At 43.3% G+C, this 24801-nt stretch overlaps 1 protein-coding gene across 1 annotated transcript in view; it reads right to left on the bottom strand.

Annotated features, from left to right (window-relative positions):
* LOC139534452 (ephrin-B3-like) overlaps window positions 1-24153 on the bottom strand; it is a 105086-nt gene extending 80933 nt beyond the window's left edge. The window contains exon 1 of the mRNA XM_071333615.1: window positions 22924-24153. Coding sequence (XP_071189716.1) covers window positions 22924-23072 — 149 coding nt within the window. The 5' untranslated portion in view covers window positions 23073-24153. The remainder of the gene's footprint in view (window positions 1-22923) is intronic.
* Between the last annotated feature and the right edge of the window lie 648 nt (window positions 24154-24801).

A 24801-nucleotide genomic window follows, 5' to 3' on the forward strand; every position in this document is an offset into this window, starting at 1 on the left:
TGATTGGGGAAAATGGCAAACAATAGAAACCTGCAAGTTCCATACCTCAAGGCATGCATAGTAAGATGTGGAAGTGTGTGTGCATCAGAGTGTGTCTGCGTGTGTGTGTGTGTGCTTACACACGCAGCCAGAGTATCAGATTTAATCCTGTTGTTGGCTTAACCTTTATACAAGACAGATCTTGTTATGGAGTTGTTGTGGACAACAAAAAATGTGTTCACTGTCTATGTGTTTCTCTCCCATTCTGATGTGGTACACAGAAACCTTACATCCTGGTTACTAGAGGTACTATGCGGAGTCAAGAACCATTTACAATTTTGTCATTTAGCAGACGCTCCAGAGCGACTTACAGTAAGTAGTGAGTACGTCATTTAAAAAAAACAACGTTCCCCTGTACTGGTACCAAGTGGGAATCGAACCCACAACCCTGCCATTGCAAGTGCCATGATCTACCAACTGAGCCACACACGACCACTGTCCTTTTATCATTCCATCCCCCTCTCACTCCTTCCTTCTCTCTAGGGCTGCAACTATCCATTATCTTCTTAGCCGACTAACAGTTCTGAGCTCATAACAACAGTATATGCATGGGCATCCTCTCTTTTCTCGTTCCCTACAATAACTTGTATCCAGGGTCGTATTCATTAGTGCACACCGAATCAAAACATTTGCAATGGGAAAACAAAAACAAGAGTTACTTATTGGACAGGTAGTCCCTCCCTGTTTCAGTCCAATTGATGTCTGATGAACACAACCCTAAACTAGAGCCGAGTGGAGTTTGTATAGGCTAGCTATAGCTAGACGGGCTCATGGTTTCCCTCCAGCCTGCTTTAAAAGTTGGGATGACGAACTGGCCAGACGGACTTGAAAGGAACTGGACTCACACAGGCTGTTCCTACGGCTGCCAGTTGGCTCGAGCAACATACACAACCGAGTACGACGAAGTAGTATTACGTACGCGTGAAGTATTAGAGAATACGTCACGCGAAGGTTATGACGAAGTAGTTAAGCGGTAGTTTGAAGGATGAAAAGTAATGTCATAGTAATATTACTGCGTTTAAAAGGTTAAATGACATAAGAGTAGGAAGCAGAAGAAGGTCGGAGTACTATGGCAATGTAGTATCACAGCATCTTCCTATACTCTACGTGTCATAGCCAACTCCTCTATCGGTGTCATGGGTGGGAGTAAGAGAGGAATGCTGGGAGGGGAGCGGGCGGGGTAGCCTAATTATAGGAGTCTGGGTAGTATCAGGGTTGATTGGGGTTATTAAGAGGGTAATAAAGAGACGGGGGGTTAGCATAGTCAATTTCTGCTGCTGAGGAATGTGTCTGCAGCAGTGTTAATGGCTCACAGGAAGGAGCGCTCAGGGTGATGATCTACTGGCCATCACTCACTATCTGGGTCACGTCACATCAGACCACAGCCCTGTCACGACTCTACTCTCTCTCCTCTGCTCCTACTTTCTCTCATCCCTCCCGACTCTCATTCACCCCCAAGTGCCTCCCTCTCCTTCCCCGGCCTTTGTCCCTCCCTCCCTTTCGCTTGTTCTTCCTCTCTTCCTCCCTTTCTTTCTCTCTCTTCCTTCCTCCCGCCCTCTCCCCCCCCCCCCTCCTCCCTCTCATTCAAAGAGTCAGCCAGGACTACGACATTCACTGTGTTTCTGTGACATGCTTCTGCTGGCTCGGTCAGGATAAACATTCCCCTCCCTCCCTCAGGATTCCCACAAGGCAGTGGAGGCTGCTGAGGGGTGGACGGCTCACAATAATGGCTGGAACGGAGCAACTGGAATGACATCAAACACATGGAGGTAGGGGGAGGAGGTCAGGGGAGGAGGGAGGAGGATTGTCCTGTGTGGTCGATCCCAGCCCAGCCGCGGGGAGACATCTCATTAGCTTAAGAGACAACCTGAAGGCGGGGGGGGGGGTCGACCGGAGGAGCCATGTGCTGAGAGCTGATCCTAGATCAGAGGAGACCTGGGGGATTTGGGGGCGCCACCTCTCTCTCCCCTCTCCTCACCCTCCCTCCCTCCCCAGGCCAACGCTGATTAGCTCTGTTTAACCAGTGGATCAGGAGAATGAGGACCACAGATCTCAGTGGGCTGTCCGTGGGCCCTATAGCTTTAGAGAGGCCACTCTGACAGCCTGTTCCTAACATCTGGTGTTACAGGTGAGGCTCTTCTCATATTGTGACATTTGCTCAGTTTAAATACGCCGGGACTGAAACATATACAACTGGTGGGCCTAAAGGACCGAAAAGGATCCGACTTCCTTTCATTCCTCAAACCTCATGTGGTTTCTGTGTGTCTGGGCTTCTGACATGCTGTCTGAGGACGGAGTGTGTTGGACTTTACACACAACACAGTGACGCTATTATATGAAGCCCACACATGCAGCATAGTGGTAGGTAGGGCAGGTCACATCTTCTGAAGATTCTGTGTAATTTACAGTGTGTGTGTGTGTGTGTGTGTGTGAGTGTGTGTGTGCGCGAGAGAGATCACATCCGTGTGTGTCTGTCTATGCATGAATAGGTGAGTGTGTGTGCATCCGTGTGTGGCCGTATGCTTGACCTCATACCCCTGGGAACAGAGACAGAAAACAACTCCCATCGCTGCCCTCACTGCTAGGCTTGGGCAGTATACCGTCTATACTGTATACCGGGGTATTTGGAAAAAGCCACGGGATGGTTTTTCCAGTACCGCCAATACCGTTGAAACCATTTCTTTCTTTGTTAATAAAGTTTGTTAATACATTTTAATATTTGTCGCTACTTGAAGTAAATACCCGCAGTCAACTTGTGCAATACGTTAGGAGGTAAACGAACATTGCGTTCTTCATTTCACCTGTCACATTATTATAAAGCTTACGGTATTCCCCAGTCACGTGGTGTTTGTTTACAAGCACACAATTAACGAGAGACTAATATTTGTTTTGTGTATGTAGCAAACTGCAGAGATGGGACCAAGTCACAAGTTTGCAAGTTCTAAACAAGTCTCAAGTCTGAACCTTCGAGTCTCGAGACTAGTCCCAAGTAAGAATGGGCAAGTCTCAAGTAAAGTCCTAAGTTCCACAGCTCAGGTCGAGTCAAGTCACAAGTCCCTAATTTGGGGTTTCGAGTTCTCAAGTCAATGGTTAAGTGTTTTATGCCAATTTCATTGCAATGCATCAGTGATTTTGGAGCCATAACTTTTACAAACTGAATCCCCCCCCCCCCCCCCCCCCCACTACCACATAGTCTTTGAAACCGAATGCCACGATTTTTGGGGCCGATGATGCCCTGATGAAGAGGTGACACCACAGGTCCCAGAGTGGTGGGGCAAATAGTTTTCCCTGGGGCCCGGAGCTTTTCCTAATCTGGTAACCTAACCAGGTATAAATCTGGACCCTATAGGGTGCGACAGTTATTATTCAGTTGTAAAAGAGTTTTATATGGGCAACGATGGGAGTGGGACCAGATTTACATGAGTCATTTAGCAGACGCTGTTATCCGGATTGACTTAAAGGAGCAATTTGGGTTGAGTGTCTTGCTCAAGGGCACACTGACAGATTTTTCACCTATTCGTCTCAGGGATTCAAACCATCATCTTTTCGGTTACTGGCCAAACGCTCTTAACCACTAGGCTACCTGCCGCCAAGGTATACACGTACATATATACATATAAATACACACAAATACACTACCGTTCAAAAGTTTTGGGTCACTTAGAAATGTCCTTGTTTTTGAAAGAAAAGCACATTTTCTGTCCATTACAATAAGATCAAATTGATCAGAAATACAGTGTAGACATTGCTAATGTTGTAAATTACTACTGTAGCTGGAAACGGCAGATTTTTTAAATGGAAAATCTACATAGGCGTGCAGAGGCCCATTATCAGCAACCATCCAATGGCACGTTGTGTTAGCTAATCCAAGTGTATCATTTTAAAAGGCTAATTGATCATTAGAAAACCCTTTTGCAATTATGTTAGCACAGCTGAAAACTGTTGTCCTGATTAAAGAAGCAATGAAACTGGCCTTCTTTAGACTAGATGAGTACCTGGAGCATCAGCATTCGTGGGTTCGATTACAGGCTCAAAATGGCCAGACACAAAGAACTTTCTTCTAAAACTCGTCAGTCTATTCTTGTTCTGAGAAATGAAGGCTATTCCATGCGAGAAATTGCCAAGAAGTTGAAGATCTCGTACAACGCTGTGTACTCCTCCCTTCACAGAACAGTGCAAACTGGCTCTAACCAGAATAGAAAGAGAAGTGGGAGGCCCCAGTGCACAACTGAGCAAGAGGACAAGTACATTAGAGTGTCTAGTTCGAGAAACAGACGTCTCACAAGTCCTCAACTGGCAGCTTCATTAAATAACACCCAATACAAATCTCCGGCAAACTGTGAGTAGCATGTTTTTGTTACTTGTATAGTATCAGTGGGGTTTGTAAACAGTGCCCCTTGTGTTCAGTTCCGATATGACCAAATATCCCGGTATTACACAAGGTCGGTATGAAGGGAGGGACAATCTGCATACCGCCCAAGCCTACTCCCTGCCTGCCCTGTCTGTCCGCCATCCCTGCCCTCTCTGATTGGCTGCCGCCTTGCTGGTTTCCCTCTCAGTGAGCCGGCTGCGTAGTGTAGTGGCCAGCCTGTTCTTTTTTGCCACATCACCTGAAAGCTCTTTTCACAGCTCCTGTTGCTCTCAGCTCGTAAACTCTCTCTCTCTCTCACAGAACTTGGCTTTTTTAACTAGAGGAGCAAAAAGAAAAGGGCCTGCTGCTAGAGATATTTTAACATGACGCTTGGAGACTAGCAGATCCCCCATACACTCACTCTCTCTCCCCTATTCTACCCGCTTTCTTTCTCCCTCTCATCCCATCGACTCCTCCCCCTCTCATCCCATCTCCCTCCTCCGTACAGTGCACTCCAAAACCCCTACTCTAGTCTCTTTTATAACCCTGAAACTTACAGTAGATATTCTATAATCATTTTGCCTAAGGATCTGTGTAACTAAGCTTACTTCTTCTCATATACACTCTTATCCACACAACAGAAAATACCCGTAATGGAAAATACATCATTCATGTACAGTACAGGGAAACCTAAGGGTGGATTTATGGTTGGAACTAGGTTAGTATCTACCAATTTAAATAAGTGGTAATTCACCACACAAACAAATAATACTGTTTTCATACGACCTATAGTAACTTTTTCTTCTCCTCTTCTTCACCCCCCCCCCCCCCCCCCAAATAGATTCCAAACATTTTCGGAGACCCTGCTGTGTTACGTTTTTTTTTGTACTTGCAACGCTTAGCCTAGTTAACCAGCCTTTTATCCCGCGCCAATTAGCAGACGATTAATTAATTATTGAGAATCTGGAAGGGGGATTAATTTTTAATGTGTGTTTGAGAGGGATTCGTTGTAGTACAAGTCACCGCGAGCAGTTTAGGGGAGACGCCCACTCACACCGGTGTTTACCATCATCTACAGTCATCTACACAGAGAGAGAGAGAGAGAGAGAGAGAGAGATATCGAACAGCCCCAAACCCTATAACAACTCCCAATCCGATTGTACACACTGGAGCATCCAAAAAACCCAGCATAAGCTAAAATCCCATCACATCTAATAAATCCATTTATCATGTACCGCGTGTGTTGGTGTGTGTGCAGATGCATGCATCTCCAAGAGCGGAGCACTGTCTGTACAGAGACCCAGCCAATGTTACCCAACACCATCTACCTGATGTGTTTTCGTGTTGGAACAGCATTAGAGACCAGCGTTCCTTCCACTTCCCCTCCTAACAGAGAGTAATAACAGATTCGATCTTTCATTAGCCCAGTGCGTAGTTGATAATGGGAGATGCTGGGATAAGGATAAAGGATGTGTGTGTGTTCTAGGATAAGGATAATGTATAGTGCCTTCAGAAAGTATTCACACCTAATTTAAAATGAATTCAATTGAGATTTTGTGTCACTGGCCTACACACAATACCCCATAATGTCAAAGTGGAATTATGTTTTTACAAATTAATTAAAAATGAAAAGCTGAAATGTCTTGAGTCAATAAGTATTCAACCCCTTTGTTATGGCAAGCTTAAATAAGTTCAGGAGTTAACATTTGCTGAACAAGTCACATAATAAGTTGCATGGACTCATGATTTTTGAATGACTACCTCATCTCTGTACCCCACACATACAATTATGTATACGGTCTCTTAGTCGAGTAGTGAATTTCAAACACAGATTCAACCACAAAGACCCAGAGAGGTTTTTCAATGCCTTGCAAAGAAGGGCACCTATTGGTAGATGGGTAAAACATTAAAAAAGCAGACATTGAATATCCATTTCAGCATGGTGAAGTTATTATTTAACTTTATACAATGGGTGGGTCTAATCCTGAATGATGATTGGTTAAAAGCGCATTCCAGCCGGTGTCTATTCCACAAGTTACCACCGGCTAAATCTATGACGTTAAAATGGCTATTAACTCTGTTCCACCTGACTACGCAATCCACTGTCTTATCAACCCAGCCAGGGAAGTAATAAACTTGATCTCCACCATAAAAATCATCAAGAAATTCTCACATTTCTTTAAGACTAACATTTAGTTTTCAACCGCGGAGATTTGTATAAACCTTGCTGTCTGTCTCGCTGACATTTGCAACACTGTTTCAATATTCAAATTCGATCTCCAGCTGTGCCATAGTAATGACTGTTTAGGGGTCGGGAGTCAGGATGAGACAGACAGGCTAAATCTATGATTTTCTATGCCAAAAAAAAAATCGCAGCTCATTGTTATGGACGTACAGTGGGGAGAACAAGTATTTGATACACTGACGATTTTGCAGGTTTTCCTACTTACAAAGCATGTAGAGGTCTGTAATTTTTTATCATAGGTACACTTCAACTGTGAGAGAAGGAATCTAAAACAAAAATCCAGAAAATCACATTGTATGATTTTTAAGTAATTAATTGGCATTTTATTGCATGACATAAGTATTTGATACATCAGAAAAGCAGAACTTAATATTTGGTACAGAAACCTTAGTTTCCAATTACAGAGATCATACGTTTCCTGTAGTTCTTGACCAGGTTTGCACACACTGCAGCAGGGATTTTGGCCCACTCCTCCATACAGACCTTCTCCAGATCCTTCAGGTTTCGGGGCTGTCGCTGGGCAATACGGACTTTCGGCTCCCTCCAAAGATTTTCTATTGGGTTCAGGTCTGGAGACTGGCTAGGCCACTCCAGGACCTTGAGATGCTTCTTACGGAGCCACTCCTTAGTTGCCCTGGCTGTGTGTTTCGGGTCGTTGTCATGCTGGAAGACCCAGCCACGACCCATCTTCAATGCTCTTACTGAGGGAAGGAGGTTGTTGGTCAAGATCTCGCGATACATGGCCCCATCCATCCTCTCCTCAATACGGTGCAGTTGTCCTGTCCCCTTTGCAGAAAAGCATCCCCAAAGAATGATGTTTCCACCTCCATGCTTCACGGTTGGGATGGTGTTCTTGGGGTTGTACTCATCCTTCTTCTTCCTCCAAACACGGCGAGTGGAGTTTAGACCAAAAAGCTCTATTTTTGTCTCATCAGACCACATGACCTTCTCCCATTCCTCCTCTGGATCATCCAGATGGTCATTGGCAAACTTCAGACGGGCCTGGACATGCGCTGGCTTGAGCAGGGGGACCTTGCGTGCGCTGCAGGATTTTAATCCATGACGGCGTAGTGTGTTACTAATGGTTTTCTTTGAGACTGTGGTCCCAGCTCTCTTCAGGTCATTGACCAGGTCCTGCCGTGTAGTTCTGGGCTGATCCCTCACATTCCTCATGATCATTGATGCCCCACGAGGTGAGATCTTGCATGGAGCCCCAGACCGAGGGTGATTGACCGTCATCTTGAACTTCTTCCATTTTCTAATAATTGTGCCAACAGTTGTTGCCTTCTCACCAAGCTGCTTGCCTATTGTCCTGTAGCCCATCCCAGCCTTGTACAGGTCTACAATTTATCCCTGATGTCCTTACACAGCTCTCTGGTCTTGGCCATTGTGGAGAGGTTGGAGTCTGTTTGATTGAGTGTGTGGACAGGTGTCTTTTATACAGGTAACGAGTTCAAACAGGTGCAGTTAATACAGGTAATGAGTGGAGAACAGGAGGGCTTCTTAAAGAAAAACTAACAGGTCTGTGAGAGCCGGAATTCTTACTGGTTGGTAGGTGATCAAATACTTATGTCATGCAATAAAATGCAAATTAATTACTTAAAAATCATACAATGTGATTTTCTGGATTTTTGTTTTAGATTCCGTCTCTCACAGTTGAAGTGTACCTATGATAAAAATGACAGACCTCTACATGCTTTGTAAGTAGGAAAACCTGCAAAATCGGCAATGTATCAAATACTTGTTCTCCCCACTGTATATTATTTAATTTTTTATTATTCAACCATGGTCAAGTTGGTTGTTGATTATTGCTAGATAGCTATTTTGCTAGACAGATTGACCATCTTGGCGGTTCTAGTGCTAAGAGCTTTGCACACCTCGATTGTACAATATTTACACATGATTCTTTTTTAAATTCTTCAAGCTCATTGAACATTGCTAGACAGCCATTTTCAAGTCTTGACATAGATCTTCAAGCCGATTTTATGTCAAAACTGTAAGTAGGCCACTAAGAAAAATTCTATGTTGTCTTGGTAGCAACTCCAGTGTATATTTGGCCTTGTGTTTTAGGTTGTTGTCCTGCTGAAAAATGTATATGTTTCCTAGCGTCTGTTGGAAAGCAGACTGGAACAGGTTTTCCTCTAGGATTTTCCCTGTGCTTAGCTCTATTCCATTTATTTTTATCCCCAAAAACTCCCATGCCGATGATAAACATACCCATAACATGATGCAGCCACCACCATACTTGAAAATATGAGTAGTACGATTGATGTGTTGGATATTCCCCAAACATAACGCTTTGTATTCGGGATATAAAGTAAATTTTTTGCAGTAATTGCAAACAGGATGCATGTTTTGGAATATTTTTATTCTGTACAGGCTTCCTTCTTTTCACTTGCTAATTGACCATCTTGGCGGTTCTAGTGCTAAGAGCTTTGCACACCTCGGTTGTGGAGTAACTACATTGTTCTTGATCCATCCTCAGTTTTTTCAGCCATTAAACTCTGTTTTAAAGTCACCATTGGCCTCATGATGAAATCCCTGAGCGGTTTCCTTCCTCTATGGCAACCGAGTTAGGAAGGACGCCTCTATCTTTGTCGTGACTGGGTGTATTGATACCAATTAAGTGATAATGCCAGAGAAGCCAGTGTTAGGAGGATATATTGGCACGGGTGTTGTTAACCCCGAAGCGAAGTAAGGCCTTGCCAATATATCCAATACGGGTTACCAACATATTGAAATAATGATTGACATATTTTCATAAAAAACATTATTTTGATGCATTTATTCATACTATTTCATCCTTCCACAAGATATCGTCCCGACACAAATCTAGAGTTGCTACCTAAGCCGGCGGGTCGTTTGGATCAGTTGCCAGAGACGCGACCCAGTCGTTCAGTCTTTCTGTTCTGTATCTATGGACATTCGTTTTAAATGCCATACTGGCTGGCAACGTTCTTATCCCTTGCTCGCTAGCTAGCCAACTACGGCTAACTTACAGTCACGTCAAACAGTGCAGACAGAATAACAACAGTAGCTGCATTTGTTTACGCTGTTTTCTAGTGACATTTATTTGCATACAGTGGGGAGAACAAGTATTTGATACACTGCCGATTTTGCAGGTTTTCCTACTTACAAAGCATGTAGAGGTCTGTCATTTTTATCATAGGTACACTTCAACTGTGAGAGACGGAATCTAAAACAAAAATCCAGAAAATCACATTGTATGATTTTTAAGTAATTAATTTGCATTTTATTGCATGACATAAGTATTTGATCACCTACCAACCAGTAAGAATTCCGGCTCTCACAGACCTGTTAGTTTTTCTTTAAGAAGCCCTCCTGTTCTCCACTCATTACCTGTATTAACTGCACCTGTTTGAACTCGTTACCTGTATAAAAGACACCTGTCCACACACTCAATCAAACAGACTCCAACCTCTCCACAATGGCCAAGACCAGAGAGCTGTGTAAGGACATCAGGGATAAATTGTAGACCTGTACAAGGCTGGGATGGGCTACAGGACAATAGGCAAGCAGCTTGGTGAGAAGGCAACAACTGTTGGCACAATTATTAGAAAATGGAAGAAGTTCAAGATGACGGTCAATCACCCTCGGTCTGGGGCTCCATGCAAGATCTCACCTCGTGGGGCATCAATGATCATGAGGAATGTGAGGGATCAGCCCAGAACTACACGGCAGGACCTGGTCAATGACCTGAAGAGAGCTGGGACCACAGTCTCAAAGAAAACCATTAGTAACACACTACGCCGTCATGGATTAAAATCCTGCAGCGCACGCAAGGTCCCCCTGCTCAAGCCAGCGCATGTCCAGGCCCGTCTGAAGTTTGCCAATGACCATCTGGATGATCCAGAGGAGGAATGGGAGAAGGTCATGTGGTCTGATGAGACAAAAATAGAGCTTTTTGGTCTAAACTCCACTCGCCGTGTTTGGAGGAAGAAGAAGGATGAGTACAACCCCAAGAACACCATCCCAACCGTGAAGCATGGAGGTGGAAACATCATTCTTTGGGGATGCTTTTCTGCAAAGGGGACAGGACAACTGCACCGTATTGAGGAGAGGATGGATGGGGCCATGTATCGCGAGATCTTGACCAACAACCTCCTTCCCTCAGTAAGAGCATTGAAGATGGGTCGTGGCTGGGTCTTCCAGCATGACAACGACCCGAAACACACAGCCAGGGCAACTAAGGAGTGGCTCCGTAAGAAGCATCTCAAGGTCCTGGAGTGGCCTAGCCAGTCTCCAGACCTGAACCCAATAGAAAATCTTTGGAGGGAGCCGAAAGTCCGTATTGCCCAGCGACAGCCCCGAAACCTGAAGGATCTGGAGAAGGTCTGTATGGAGGAGTGGGCCAAAATCCCTGCTGCAGTGTGTGCAAACCTGGTCAAGAACTACAGGAAACGTATGATCTCTGTAATTGGAAACTAAGGTTTCTGTACCAAATATTAAGTTCTGCTTTTCTGATGTATCAAATACTTATGTCATGCAATAAAATGCCAATTAATTACTTAAAAATCATACAATGTGATTTTCTGGATTTTTGTTTTAGATTCCTTCTCTCACAGTTGAAGTGTACCTATGATAAAAAATTACAGACCTCTACATGCTTTGTAAGTAGGAAAACCTGCAAAATCGTCAGTGTATCAAATACTTGTTCTCCCCACTGTATCTGCTGGCAGCAATTCTGGGGTTCAAGCTGTGGGGCCATTGTTCCACCATCAGGACAAATAGGACACAACATCCTGCCATGAGATACTTCTGTACTCTTTACCACACTTGCCAAATATTGCAACATAAAATGTAACAGATCATGCAATATGCATATTTTGGACTATTTGTAATGATGTTGACTACATGAAACGTCTTCTCCAGAACTGCTAGTCCGATCGGCACAAAATTTGGTGTATAGCGTCTATGGATGTACATCTTCAAGTGGTACTCAAACAATATGGCCGCAATAAGCCAATGATCTTGCATGAAAGATTATGTCCTACAGCGTCCCCCATGTGGCCAAGCTGAACCATACTTTACAGATTAGCTACACTCATATCCCTTATCGTTATTCGATCAAAATATATAAACATGTGACAGTGATAGCACTACAATGTGGTTGATCTGAATGTGCCTGCATATGTTGAGTCTTGACAGTGTTTGGAACATGCGTGCCAAGTTTATTTCCTGTATGAATATCCGTGTCTGATTTATATGCATTCACGTGCCAGACCACACCCACGTGAATGTTTATTGTCAGTAGCGGCCATGTTGTTTGACATACTACTCTGGGAAATATTGCATTGAGAGGTCTTAGTCCGTAGATGCCATTTATCAAGGTCAATTTAGATCAGCTCAGTTCCGGATGAGATGTCGGTTAAGTGTTTGTCACAAAACATTCTTAATGGCAGAATATCCATCATGGCGAACCTTATGACTGATATCCCTTATCATTTGTGCCAAATGTCATCACTCTGAGTCAAACAGAACAAGAGATATAAACATGTGCCTGTTATGGCACCGCCGTGTGGTCCATCTGAATATGCTCACATATGTTGAGAGAGTGTTTGTGAACATGTGTACCAAGTTTGGTTACAACGTGAATATCTGTGTCTGATTTAATATGCATTAATGAGCCAGACCACGCCCACATGAATGCTTATTGGTAAGTTGGTATGTTGTTTGACGTCCTGTATTAGTCTGGAAACTATTGTGTTTAGAGACCTTGGTCCATAGATTCCATATATCAAGGTTTATCCAGACCGGCCCAGTAGTTCCGGAAGAAATGTCATTTAAGGGTTTTTCACCAAATTCTAAAACGGCCATCATGGCGGACGTTATGGGTCCTTGTTACGTTCCCCAGTTTCTGTGTTGTAGTTTGTGTATTTGCATGTATGTATTTCAGGAAATGGCTTCCTGAAATTCTCCCCAAGCAGCTGATTGGTCAGCCCCATTGATGATTGGAGAGGACGCAGCTGTCTTCAATTACCAACTCCTTCTGAAGCTATATAAGCCAGTGTTCTGTTGCTCAGAAGGGAGATGATTGCTGAGAGAGGAGGCTGATGGCTATATCATATGTTGGTTGTTGCTCAGAGTGAGATGGTATGTACTATGATAGTTGTTGCTCGGAGCAGCTTTGGTATGTTCTGTCTGAGTTTGTTGCTCAGTCAGATAGAGCTTATTTGATGTCCTGTGTTTCTCAGTCTGTTTGTGAAATTGTTTAATATTCTGTTTTATTTGTTCCCAGGGGGGGAAGGGGAAGGCACCTAGGGAGTGCTTAGGTAAGAGGCCCGCGGGCATAAATAACTCGAATTATTCACTGTCTATGCACACTAGGTAAGACCTGGGAGGACCACCCCGTATTTTGGTTAGGGCACCAGGTGGTGCTAAGTTAGGTAAGTAGTGGGTAGGCAGGTAAGATAGGAGAGGGGCTTTGACATTTACTTTCTTTACTTAGGTTCCGTCCAGCCCCTTTTCCCCATATTACCGTGTGAAGGAATAAATTCCTAGTAAATGGTAAATTCTCTGCCTTTTTTCATCCGTACTCACACCTACAGTCCCATACCTCTTTCACTCCACGGGGAGTTGAGTTGTAGCAGGGTGTTGCGTAACAGTCCTTGAGGCAAATTCGTTCCTTGTGAGAGGAGGGTCCTAAGCTATGCATTTCAGGACTCTGTCATATGGGGTGAGGGGCATGACCGTTCAAAGTTTGCCATTTCAATCACCTGTTATAGAGCCACTTTGTGGCCAATTGGCATGGCATTGCATAAGAAGGTGTGGACTATGAGCCGTTAACATCATGTGAAGTTGCACCCTCGGCCATACCATCTCACGGGAATTTGCATGTTAATCTTCCTCGATAGAAGAACCGGTATAATAAGAATCCTAATAGGGAACCAGAAGAAACACAGGGTTTCACCACAATCGCTACGTGAAGCCCATATAATGTACAAACGTTGTACAACACACTCTACGTGACCAGAAGTATGTGGACAACGGCTCATTGAACATCTCATTCCAAAATCAAGGGCATTAATATGGAGTTGGTTCCCTTTTGCTGATATAACAGCCTCCACTCTTCTGGGAAGGCTTTCCACTAGATGCTGGAACATTGCTGCGGGGTCTGTGGACATCCCTTCAAATTAGTGGATTCAGCTACTTCAGCCACACCCGTTGCTGACAGGTGTATAAAATCAAGCACACAGTAATAGATTCTCCATAGACAAACATTGGCAGTAGAATGGCCTTACTGAACAGCTCAGTGACTTTCAACGTGGCACCACTATAGGATTCCAACAAGTCAGTTTGTCAAATTTCTGCCCTGCTACAGCTGGCTCGGTCGACTACAAGTGCTGTTATTGTGAAGGCGAAACGCCTACGAGCAACAACGGCTCAGCCGCGAAGTGGTAGGCTACACAAGTTCACAGAACAGGACTGCCGAGTGCTGAAGCGCGTCAAAATTATCTGTCCTCAGCTGCTACACTCTCTACCGAATTCCAAACTACCTCTGGACGCAACGTCAGCAAAATAACTGTTCGTCGGGAGCTTCATGAAATGGGTTTCCATGGCCGACGAGCCACACACAAGCCTAAGATCACCATGAGCAATGCCAAGCGTCGGCTGGAGTGGTGTAAAGCTCGCCACCATTGGACTCTGGAGCAGTGAAAACGCGTTCTCTGGAGTGATGAATCATGCTTCACTGTCTGGTTGTCCAACAGACGAGTTTGTGTTTGGTGGATGCCAGGAGAACGCTACCTGCCCCAATGCATAGTGCCAACTGTAAAGTTTGATTGATGATATGGGGCTGTTATTCATGGTTCGGGCCCTTTAGTTCCAGTGAAGGTAAATCTTAACGCTACAGAATACAATGACATTCTAGACAATTCCGTGCTTCCAACTTTTGGCAACAGTTTGGGGAAGGCCCTTTCCTGTTTCATCATGACAAAACCCCCGTGCACAAAGCGAGATCCATACAGAAATGGTGTGTCGAGATAGGTGTGGAAGAACTTGACTGGCCTGCACAGACCTAACCTCAACCCCATTCAACCACTTTAGGAATTGGAAAGCTGCCCAATATCAGTGCCCGACCTCACTAATGCTTTTGTGGCTGAATGGAAGCAATGTTTGACAAGCAAGTGTTCACATACTTTTGGTCATGTAGCGTAGGTGTGCAAAGCTCTTAGACTTGTCCAGAAAGACTCACAGCTGTATTCACTGCTAAAGATGATTTGAAAATGTATTGACTCAGGGGTGCTACAATTTCTAAAAACATGAGTTTCACTTTGTCATTATGGGGCATTGTGTGTAGATGGGTCAGAAATAAATATATATTTAATCCATTTTGGATTCAGGCTGTAACAACAAAATGTGGAATAAGTCGAGGGGTATGAATACTTTCTGAAGGCCTTGTATGTCTCGGGGAGATTCTCCCAAGGTGATTGTTCTGATTCAATTCCTGTTCCTTTTAAGTATAACGTGTATTGGCACTTGTCTTAACCCATATCGATTCCACCCTTACTCCTCCCAGACTCCAGCATCCTCTCTCCTTCACTATCTCCCACTCTACCTCACCTTACTTTTTTCTCTCCCTATCTATCTAACCCCTCTTCCCCTTCCCTCACTCCCTCCCTTCTTTTTTCCCACATACATTTCCTTATGTTCCAGCCATTCCACCCCTTTCAATCATCCAGCCTTACCTCACTCTCCTCTCTACACCCCCCCCCCCCCATCTGTCTCTCCTCCCTCCTTTCTCTAACCTACCTTTAGTCACAGTGTCCCCTGCTGTGTAGCTGTATAATCAGCGTCTGAATGGGACACGTTTTTAATTTGCCACGTCTGGTCACCGGGCTCTGAGAGGACTGAAAGAGAGAGAGACGGCCGATGGAAAATGACAGGAAGAGATGGAGCAGGGCCGTAACCAGGTCCGGTAAGGGGGGGGGGGGGTTTAATTAAGATCAAATATATTGAAATACGAAATGACTTGTATTAAGCATTTTTTTGTTAAAATAAGCTAAATGATCTCCCAATGACGTTAGATCATTTAGGTTTGTAAGAAAAGAAAAAACACATTTTTAGTGAATTATCACTCAATACCTTTAGATATTTAGCCTTGGTTAGATTGAACTTTTTTGCAGTGTACAAGTTTTGATAGCTGGCTAGACTAACTAGACTAATTTTACCAATCTAAAAAATATTAACTGACACATGGCTAATTTTGTAACTGTCGGTGACATAGCAAGAGAAACTACTGATGCATAACTAAGAAATGTCACCTAGTGAGTTTCCAAATTTAATGAAGATAATAATATAAACAATTTCCCCCCAAAATACAGAGGTCTGCACCTCGGTGTCCTCATATGTAGTTATGGCCCTGGAGAGAGAACGTGAGGGTAGGACGGAGAGAGATGAGAGAGGAATGGACTAAAGGATGGAAGTAGACATGAGCATAAAGCATGAAACACACCGAGAATCTCACTGCCAATACACTCTTAGTAAAAAAGGTGCCATCTAGAACTTAAAAGGGTTCTTCGGCTGTCCCCATAGGGGAACCCTTTTTGGTTCCAGGTAAAAAAAAAAACGTTGGGTCCCTCTGTAGAAAGGGTTCTAAATGGAACCCAAAAGGGTTCTCCTACGGGGACTTTTTTTCCAAAGAGTGTAGTCTGCCGATATGCACTTACCACAGTGGGAGGCCGTTCCTTCTCTTGCTAGAACAAAAGCGTTACCTGTTGAGTGCCGACCCGGTGGTGACAAACATGTCGTTTCTACTTGTAGAATTGCAATGCTCATCAGTGGCCAACAACTTGACTTTGAGCCAATCAGAGAGCACGATCCCCCGTGTGGGGAGCCAAAAAGAGTTGTGGGTGTTATTCCCACGGGGGATCAGTATGAAAAGCCTGTCGGGCTGTATCCCCACCTGGTACGGCAACTGCACTGCCCGCAACCAGAGGGCTCTCCAGAGGGTGGTGCGGGTCTGCCCAACGCATTACTGGGGGCAAGCTACCTGTCCTCCAGGACATCTACAGCACCAAATGTCACAGGAAGGCCAAAAAGATAATCAAGGACAAAAACCACCTGAACCACTGCCTGTTCACACCGCTATCATCCAGAAGGCGAGGTCAGTACAGGCGCATCAAAGCTGGGACCGAGAGACTGAAAAATAGCTTCTATCTCAAGGCCATCAGTCTGTTAAATAGCCATCACTAGCACATTGGAGGCTGCTGCCCAATATACATAGACTTGAAATCACTGGCCACTAATATTGTTTACATATTTTGCATTACTCATCTGTATTCTATCCTGTTCTACTGTATCTTATCTATGCCGTTCTGACATTGCTCGTCCAAATATTTATACAGTTGAAGTCGGAAGTTTACATACACTTAGGTTGGCGTCATTAAAACTCGTTCTTCAACCACTCCACAAATGTCTTGTTAACAAACTATAGTTTTGTCAAGTCGGTTAGGACATTTTTCCAACAATTGTTTACAGACAGATTATTTCACTTATCTGTATCACTGTATCACAATTCCAGTGGGTCAGAAGTTTACATACACTAAGTTGACTATGCCTTTAAACAGCTTGGAAAATTCCAGAAAATGTCATGGCTTTAGAAGCTTCTGATAGAATAATTGACATCATTTGAGTCAATTGGAGGTGTATCTGTGGATGTATTTCAAGGCCTACCTTCAAACTCAGTGCCTCATTGCTTGACATCATGGGAAAATCAAAAGAAATCAGCCAAGACTCCAGAAAAAAATTGTAGACCTCCACAAGTCTGGTTCATCCTTGGGAGCAATTTCCAAATGCCTGAAGGTACCATGTTCATCTGTACAAACATTAGTACGCAAGTATAAACAACATAGGACCACGTAGCCGTCATACCGCTCAGGAAGGAAGTTTTGTCTCCTAGACATGAACGTACTTTGGTGCGAAAAGTGCAAATCAATCCCAGAACAACAGCAAAGGACCTTGTGAAGATGCTGGAGGAAACAGGTACAAAAGTATCTATATCCACAGTAAAACGAGTCCTATATTGACATAACCTGAAAGGCTGCTCAGCAAGGAAGAAGCCACTGCTCCAAAACTGCCATAAAAAAACCCAGACTACTGTTTCCAACTGCACATGGGAACAAAGATCGTACTTTTTGGAGAAATGTCATCTGGTCTGATGAAACAAAAATATAACTGTTTGGCCATAATGACCATCGTTATGTTTGGAGGAAAAAGGGGGCGGCTTGCAAGCCGAAGAACACCATACCAACCGTGAAGCACGGGGGTGGCAGCATCATGTTGTGGGGGTGCTTTGCTGCAGGAGGGACTGGTGCACTTCACAAAATAGATGACATCATGAGGTAGGAAAATTATGTGGATATATTGAAGCAACATCTCAAGACATCAGTCAGGAAGTTAAAGCTTGGTCGCTAATGGGTCTTCCAAATGGACAATGACCCCAAGCATACTTCCAAAGTTGTGGCAAAATGGCCTAAGGACAACAAGGTCAAGGTATTGGAGTGGCCATCACAAAGCCCTGACCTCAAACCTATAGAAAATTTGTGGGCAGAACTGAAAAAGCGTTTGCGAGCAAGGAGGCCTAGAAACCTGACTGAGTTACACCAGCTCTGTCAGGAGGAATGGGCCAAAATTCACCCAACTTACTGTGGGAAGCTTGTGGAAGGCTACCCGAAACGTTTGACCCAAGTTGAACAATTTAAAGACAATGCTACCAAATACTAATTGAGTGTATGTAAACTTCTGACCCACTGGGAATGTGATGAAAGACATAAAAGCTGAAATAAATAATTCTTTCTACTATTATTCTGACATTTCACATTCTTAAAATAAAGTGGTGATCTAACTGACCTAAGAGTGGGAATTTTTACTAGGATTAAATGTCAGGAATTGTGAAACTTTTTTAAAATGTATTGTATTTGGCTAAGGTGTATGTAAACTTCTGACTTCAACTGTGTATTCCTTTACTTTGATTGTGCCTATTGTTAGATAGTACTCCACTGTTGGAGCTAGAAACAAAAGCATTTTGTTACACCCGCAATAATATCTGCTCAACATGTAACAAATTTGATTTGAAAATGTATGCACTCACTAGTGTGTTGCTCTGGATAAGAGTGTTTGCTAAATGACTAAAATGTATTCACATGACTTTACAAAAATATTTCATTTGTTTTATTTGATGACTTTATTATTTAATTCCAAGTCATCTCATCTCTATAGAGCTGCTGCCTATGCGGTCTGACAAAATCACTATTTTAGTAGTTCTTCAGAGTAAATAAGGGATAGTTTTATGACTGCTGAATACCAACTATCAATCACTTAGATCGTGTATTTTCAGGTAGAGATACCTTGTGAAGCAACTTCTCTCTATCCCTCGACATTCTTCTGTCTCTCTTACGTAGCAGGCGTAAAAGAAACACACAGACCAGATAAGTAGGCACGCAATGGATTGTGGTCATTGTAGTTAATTACCACATTTTCTGTGCTAAACTATGTAGAATATTGGCCTGTTGGAAACGACAATTACATCGCACAGGTCAGGCTTGAACTGAATTCAAATAATTGAACCGACGTTGGTCAATGAGTTGTATAAAAAAAAAAAAAAGGAAAGTAACCAACACTTTGGTTAAACCCTCAGCACTACTGTTAGCTGAAAGTCTTTGCCCCTCCCCCTCTGAGGCATAGGCTGTGTTTTTTTTAATATATTTTTTTATTTAACCTTTATTTAACTAGGCAAGTCAGCTAAAAACAAATTCTTATTTACAATGACGGCCTACCCCGGCCAAACGCGAACTACGCTGGGCCAATTGTGCGCCGCCCTACGGGACTCCCAATCACGGCCGGATGTGATGCAGCCTGATTCAAACCAGGTACTGCAGTGACACCTCTTGCGCTGAGATGCAGTGTCTTAGACCACCGCACCACTCGGGGGCCCTGTAGCCTACTGACATTACAAGCGTGAATCAGAAATTAGGGAGAGAGATTTTATAAGAATGTATTAACGTTTCAATGTTAGTTAAGGATACTATAGTTATCGCGCTTCACATTGGATTTATTAACTACAAAAAGGCAAGCCGTGTTTTATTTTAATTCTGGTGCAGGTCTGCACACAAGCTTGTTAGCTAGCTAGCTAGCTGTGGTCCAACGTTAAGACAACTCTCAGAAGTTAAAACGCATTCAAAGTTCCATCATAGAAGCCGCTCTTCCGAGCTATAATTCAGATAAGGCATGTCATAACAAGATGTCCAGCGCTTCAAGCCAAGCCTCTTTCTCACCCTCTCCCCACCAGCAAAATTTCAGTCGTATCTCGCGCCCTACACTTGTCTGTCCAATGCAGGTAAACAACTATAGCTTGCCCGCTCCATAGCTAGCTTCTCTATCCGCACTGATTGGTGAAGTAATTTAATGTCGAGCTAAATGTAAATATATATTTCGGAGGTTTAAAAAGGAACAATAAACCCTTACTTTTTGGGGGGTTCGAACCGCTTCAGAACTAATATTTTGCTGGTCGGAACAGACCGGAAAGAAAATAATGGTTCTATTCAGAACAAAACGATTGGAAAATATTTTTAGTTCCAACCCCTGCCATAAACTAAAACACACAAGGACATGTATTGCCCAAACACTACTGCCACCTTCTGGTTTGGAGTATTTTAATTTAACAAGGCTGAGTAGCTCACGACTTCAAGGTCTTTGCTGTGTGAACACAAAAGAAATTGACTGCCAACACTGTTCAGATGTGCTAAGTACTGTCAACAGTACGTTTTGAAAATCATATCGGTGTGTCTGACCTATTAAAGAAAGAGAGGCATAAAATGAGAGCATGAGAGCGATAGGTACAATGGGAGAGGGAGAAAGAATGAGGCAGCGAGAAGCAACAGAAAAAAGTGACTTGAAGACACTGACAAGAGAAGAGAGAGGGAGAGAAGGGCAGAGTGGGAGGAAGGAGAATGTGCAGGTGGACACCCTAAACTTCAAAGCAGTGAAATTAGGAATGGTCTGAAGGTTAACTACACTACAGTTGCCAATACATTTGCTACAAACCCAAAATGTGAACCATGCATGCACTTCAGCGTGAATTTACTGCTTTGTCCTGGCTTTATATACCAGGGTGTGATCATTTTGATAGAATACAAGAAATATAGTGTGCGCGTATGTGTGTGGGGGGGTGATCATTTTCTTAAACACTTGTTAACTTGTAACAACTTGTGTAAATCACATTGTATCAGCCATGTAAGAACATGCCTTCCATGATTTAACTGAGGAAAATTACAAGGCAGTTATTTTGTGCGATAAAGTAAAACGTTGTCTACTTCACCTAAGATTGTCTCTTTCCATGACCTGAGTGGGCACAGGGGAAAGTGTGAACCAGTAACTAGTGTGAAAGTCACCACGGTTATCCATTAGCTCTAGGCCGAGGCGTAGGACGACTTACCTCACAAATGGAGGTAACAGAACTAACAAGTAAAGTGGCAAGTCTATTAAATTAGAATCAAATCACACGATACCCTATCAACAGAGCATTAGGCCCACTCACAAAGCACACGGCCTACAGTCCTTCAGTGAAAACTACCCTCCCGTGTCCAAGGCAGAGGCACCCATCAGATTACTACGCCCACCACTGACAAAGACCCCGTGCGTCTCAAATATACAAAGGGAAAAGGGTGCCATTTGGGACGCAGCCCCTCATTAGGGGCTTTTGCCAAGAGCTACAATGGCAGAGCCGCACAGAATTAGATCCCCTTGTTGCAGCATCTGTCGAGTGAAGATAGGCCCCGGAGTAGCCAACCACCACATGGAGACATTAAAAGCCTATTCGTCTTAAAACAGCCCTCGGCATCTGTAGCCCGGCCTAATAGCTGCACTGCTGCGCATAACCTACATTCCGTTCCAGACCAGCTATGGAGTCTCAAGGTTTGGGGTAGGCTGCCTACCACACACACCATCGCCACCAGGTGTCAATTCAGACGCATGGAAATTGGTGGAGGTGTGAGGTAAGGTGGTCTCGGTCGTTAGTCAGAGTGGATAATGGGGTGGGGGGTGTTTTAAATGACATTTCTCACCTACAACGGACTTTCCTTTTTACACAGGCAAATTGCAAATGAGTTGAATGTGTTCCGGACAGGCAGTCTCTTTATTGTTAATCAATGCCAACGTGGTCTTCAAGGCTACACAGTGTCTAGATTAGGCTACTAAGATCAATATTGTTTCATCACTCAGATGTCATATTAAAAACACTTCATTTTCCTCTCCGCCCATGGAAAAATGAGAAGAATTACAGCAAACTTGCTTTAAAAGTGCAATATTTTCTCTATGCCCCATGGCAAAATGAGTTAACTTGAGCTCTTAAAACTGCACATGTGGTGGGTATGCAGACTGGAAGCAACTCGAGCCCCCTCATGATAAATTCAGACCTGTTGTGTCCCCCACCCCAATCAAAGTTGCCCATCCCTGAAATAGATTTAGCCACGGGCCGATTTTTTTCTTAGGGGATGGTCGGGTGCAGGAACATAATTACAAATTATTTGTAGACTGCAAATTGACAGCAAGAACCCCAAACAGATAAAATTTTACTAAAACATAAAATGTTCAAACCTTGCTGACATTTGCATACATCACGTGTCTCTATGCCTGGTAATACTTGGGAACAGATTTCAAAAATTATAATCACTTGGAGCTTATTTCCTGGTGTTTTTAAGTCTTTTATATCCAACAAAAAATATATATATAATAAATGCAACAATTGGGGAACCCCGCTACTACCTATAGGTTCAACTCAACCCTACCCATAAATGGTTTGGATGACAATAGCCAAACGTTTATGTAGTCCTAATAAATTAATTACAATGTAACAACTACATGACAATTGTCACTTTGAACAATATTGATTTCAATGGGTGATTGCAATTGATATGCTATGTGGGAGAAACATTTGGGAATGAGACAAATGTAGAACATTCGATAAGCATCGAAAGGAGAAAAAAAACGCGTTTTCTTCGAAATATTGTCTTAAAATCCCTCAACATACACACTCAATACAAACTGCAGTTTACGAGTCTGGGCCACATACAAATCCCACACCGTCTTTAGCCTTGGATAACTCGACAATGGAGAGAGAGAGAGAGAGCTGAAGTCGTTATTACACACCCTTCCCCCCCCGAACTTCATTGAGAGCTTTCTCCACATAATAAAGAGAGGCCTATAATTATCGTTTACAAACGACTGCAAAGTAATCCCATAGGCTGCACAACTTTACTTCCGACATTACCTTTTGTTCACTGAATTCCAGTAGATGGGTTCCATGTTGCTCACCGCCGTTCCCAGTAAATCCAGTAAGAATATCAGCACAAATCCCAGTTTACTCCCACTTCTCCGACACGCTATTGCAACTCCACAACCCCTATTATTGAACCCCATTTTTAAAAATCAATGGTATATTTTCTATGAGGATGTAGATGGGGTGCCGTCCAAACAAAGGCTATAGCCGTGTAAGCTATAGGTGAGTCACTCAACGCGTGAGGAGGAAATATCGTGCCTTGGGCAACCGCATGGATATGAAACGAATAATAGAGGACACAACGTAGTTATTGACAACTACGGCAGAGAAAGTTGCTCTAGCTGTGTTCAATGGCTTGAGCACCACTCCCCTTCTTCCACAAAAAAAATAACTCCCGTTGAATCGATTTCTGTCCTGGTTTGATAGGCGCTCGAGGAGAGCTATTTTCTGTTGCGTGTTGGTGTTTCCTATAATTGTGTTTTCCCAAACAATGTTCCCTTGTTCTCTGCGCCGATTCTCTTCGGTTTCTCTCCCATTCCTTTCTACTTCTTATTTTCTTTAGAGTCTTTACTCCGATAAATAAATTGTAGTTTCAAAAGATTCGAGACATTAGCAAAAATGCGGTGTTTAAAAATAGAGGCTTCCCCCCCCAGTTTAGAACAGTAGCTCCATCAGAAGGACGTGTTGATGCTCGCTGGTCGGTGGATTTGTCATTGCACGGTTTGGTACACACTGCGTGTCATTTCTCTTCTCTTCCAGTGAGTAAATCAATATCCTTTCCCAAACGATTTGTAAATGAGACTGGCAATTCAAACAAACGAACTCAGGTGGTGTTGACAAATCCAGCAATCAATTTATCACATAACACATCAAAACACTGGACTCGAAAGATAACTGAAGGCTAGAAGATCTCCAGCCTATTCAACTTCAGTCCTTACCAGACGAAGAGCAAAATAAAACTTTGAATAATAAATCGAACTTGAACTCATATTCATATGTTATAGCCTCGCCTGTCTGATGTGGCGAGTCATTTGGAATCTGGATAGCTTCCAATGGTTTCCATTCGATATGTCCCCGGTCTCACTAGTTCAAAATCCCACTCGTTTGACTTGTCTAACGCTCGGAGCACATTGACAGACTGACTGCTTGTTTGGGAAAAGGGGAAATGTTCGAATGAAAAAAATCCCCATCTTCCGACTAGCAGGCAGGCGCACTAATGGATTGGAATTCTCTTTCAGCTTTTTTTTCTTCTGGTGGAGTCGGTTTTAGCCCTCCCTCAATTTACATAGAACCCCTCCTCCACCTGAGGGGTAAACTTAGGTTCCATTCAATTCAATGGGCTTTATTGGCATGGGAAACATATGTTTACATTGACAAAGCAAGTGAAATAATAAATAAAACAAAAGTGAAATAATCAATCAAAAATGAACAGTAAACATTACACTGAAGTTTCATCAAAGGAATAGACATTTCAAATGTCATATTATGGCTATGTACAGTGTTATGATAGCTATCGGTCTTTTCTGTCCTCTCCCTCCCTCTACTTCATCTGTTCGCAGACTCCAACAAACAGTCGCTCATTCACACTATCATGCACGACAAAATGCTGCGATTTTTTTGGTGAGAGAGTTTGTGAAAGGGCTCGAGCGCCCCAGTGTGTATTTCTTCATGTTCACAAACGTGGTAGCCCACTTATTTGTGATTTTCTGAAAGAAAATGATAGGTCTCTACTCTCTCATTACTACCGTATAATAACGGTTATTTGACAATGCTGAAACTTGTATAAAGACAGAATGAATGTCATTCTAATGATGACATACATCCCAAGGCCTATAGCCCTGGTCATTACCCAGACTCCCAACAAGATTT

This window comes from Salvelinus alpinus, chromosome 11 (genome assembly GCF_045679555.1).
Source record: "Salvelinus alpinus chromosome 11, SLU_Salpinus.1, whole genome shotgun sequence".
NCBI lineage: Eukaryota > Metazoa > Chordata > Actinopteri > Salmoniformes > Salmonidae > Salvelinus > Salvelinus alpinus.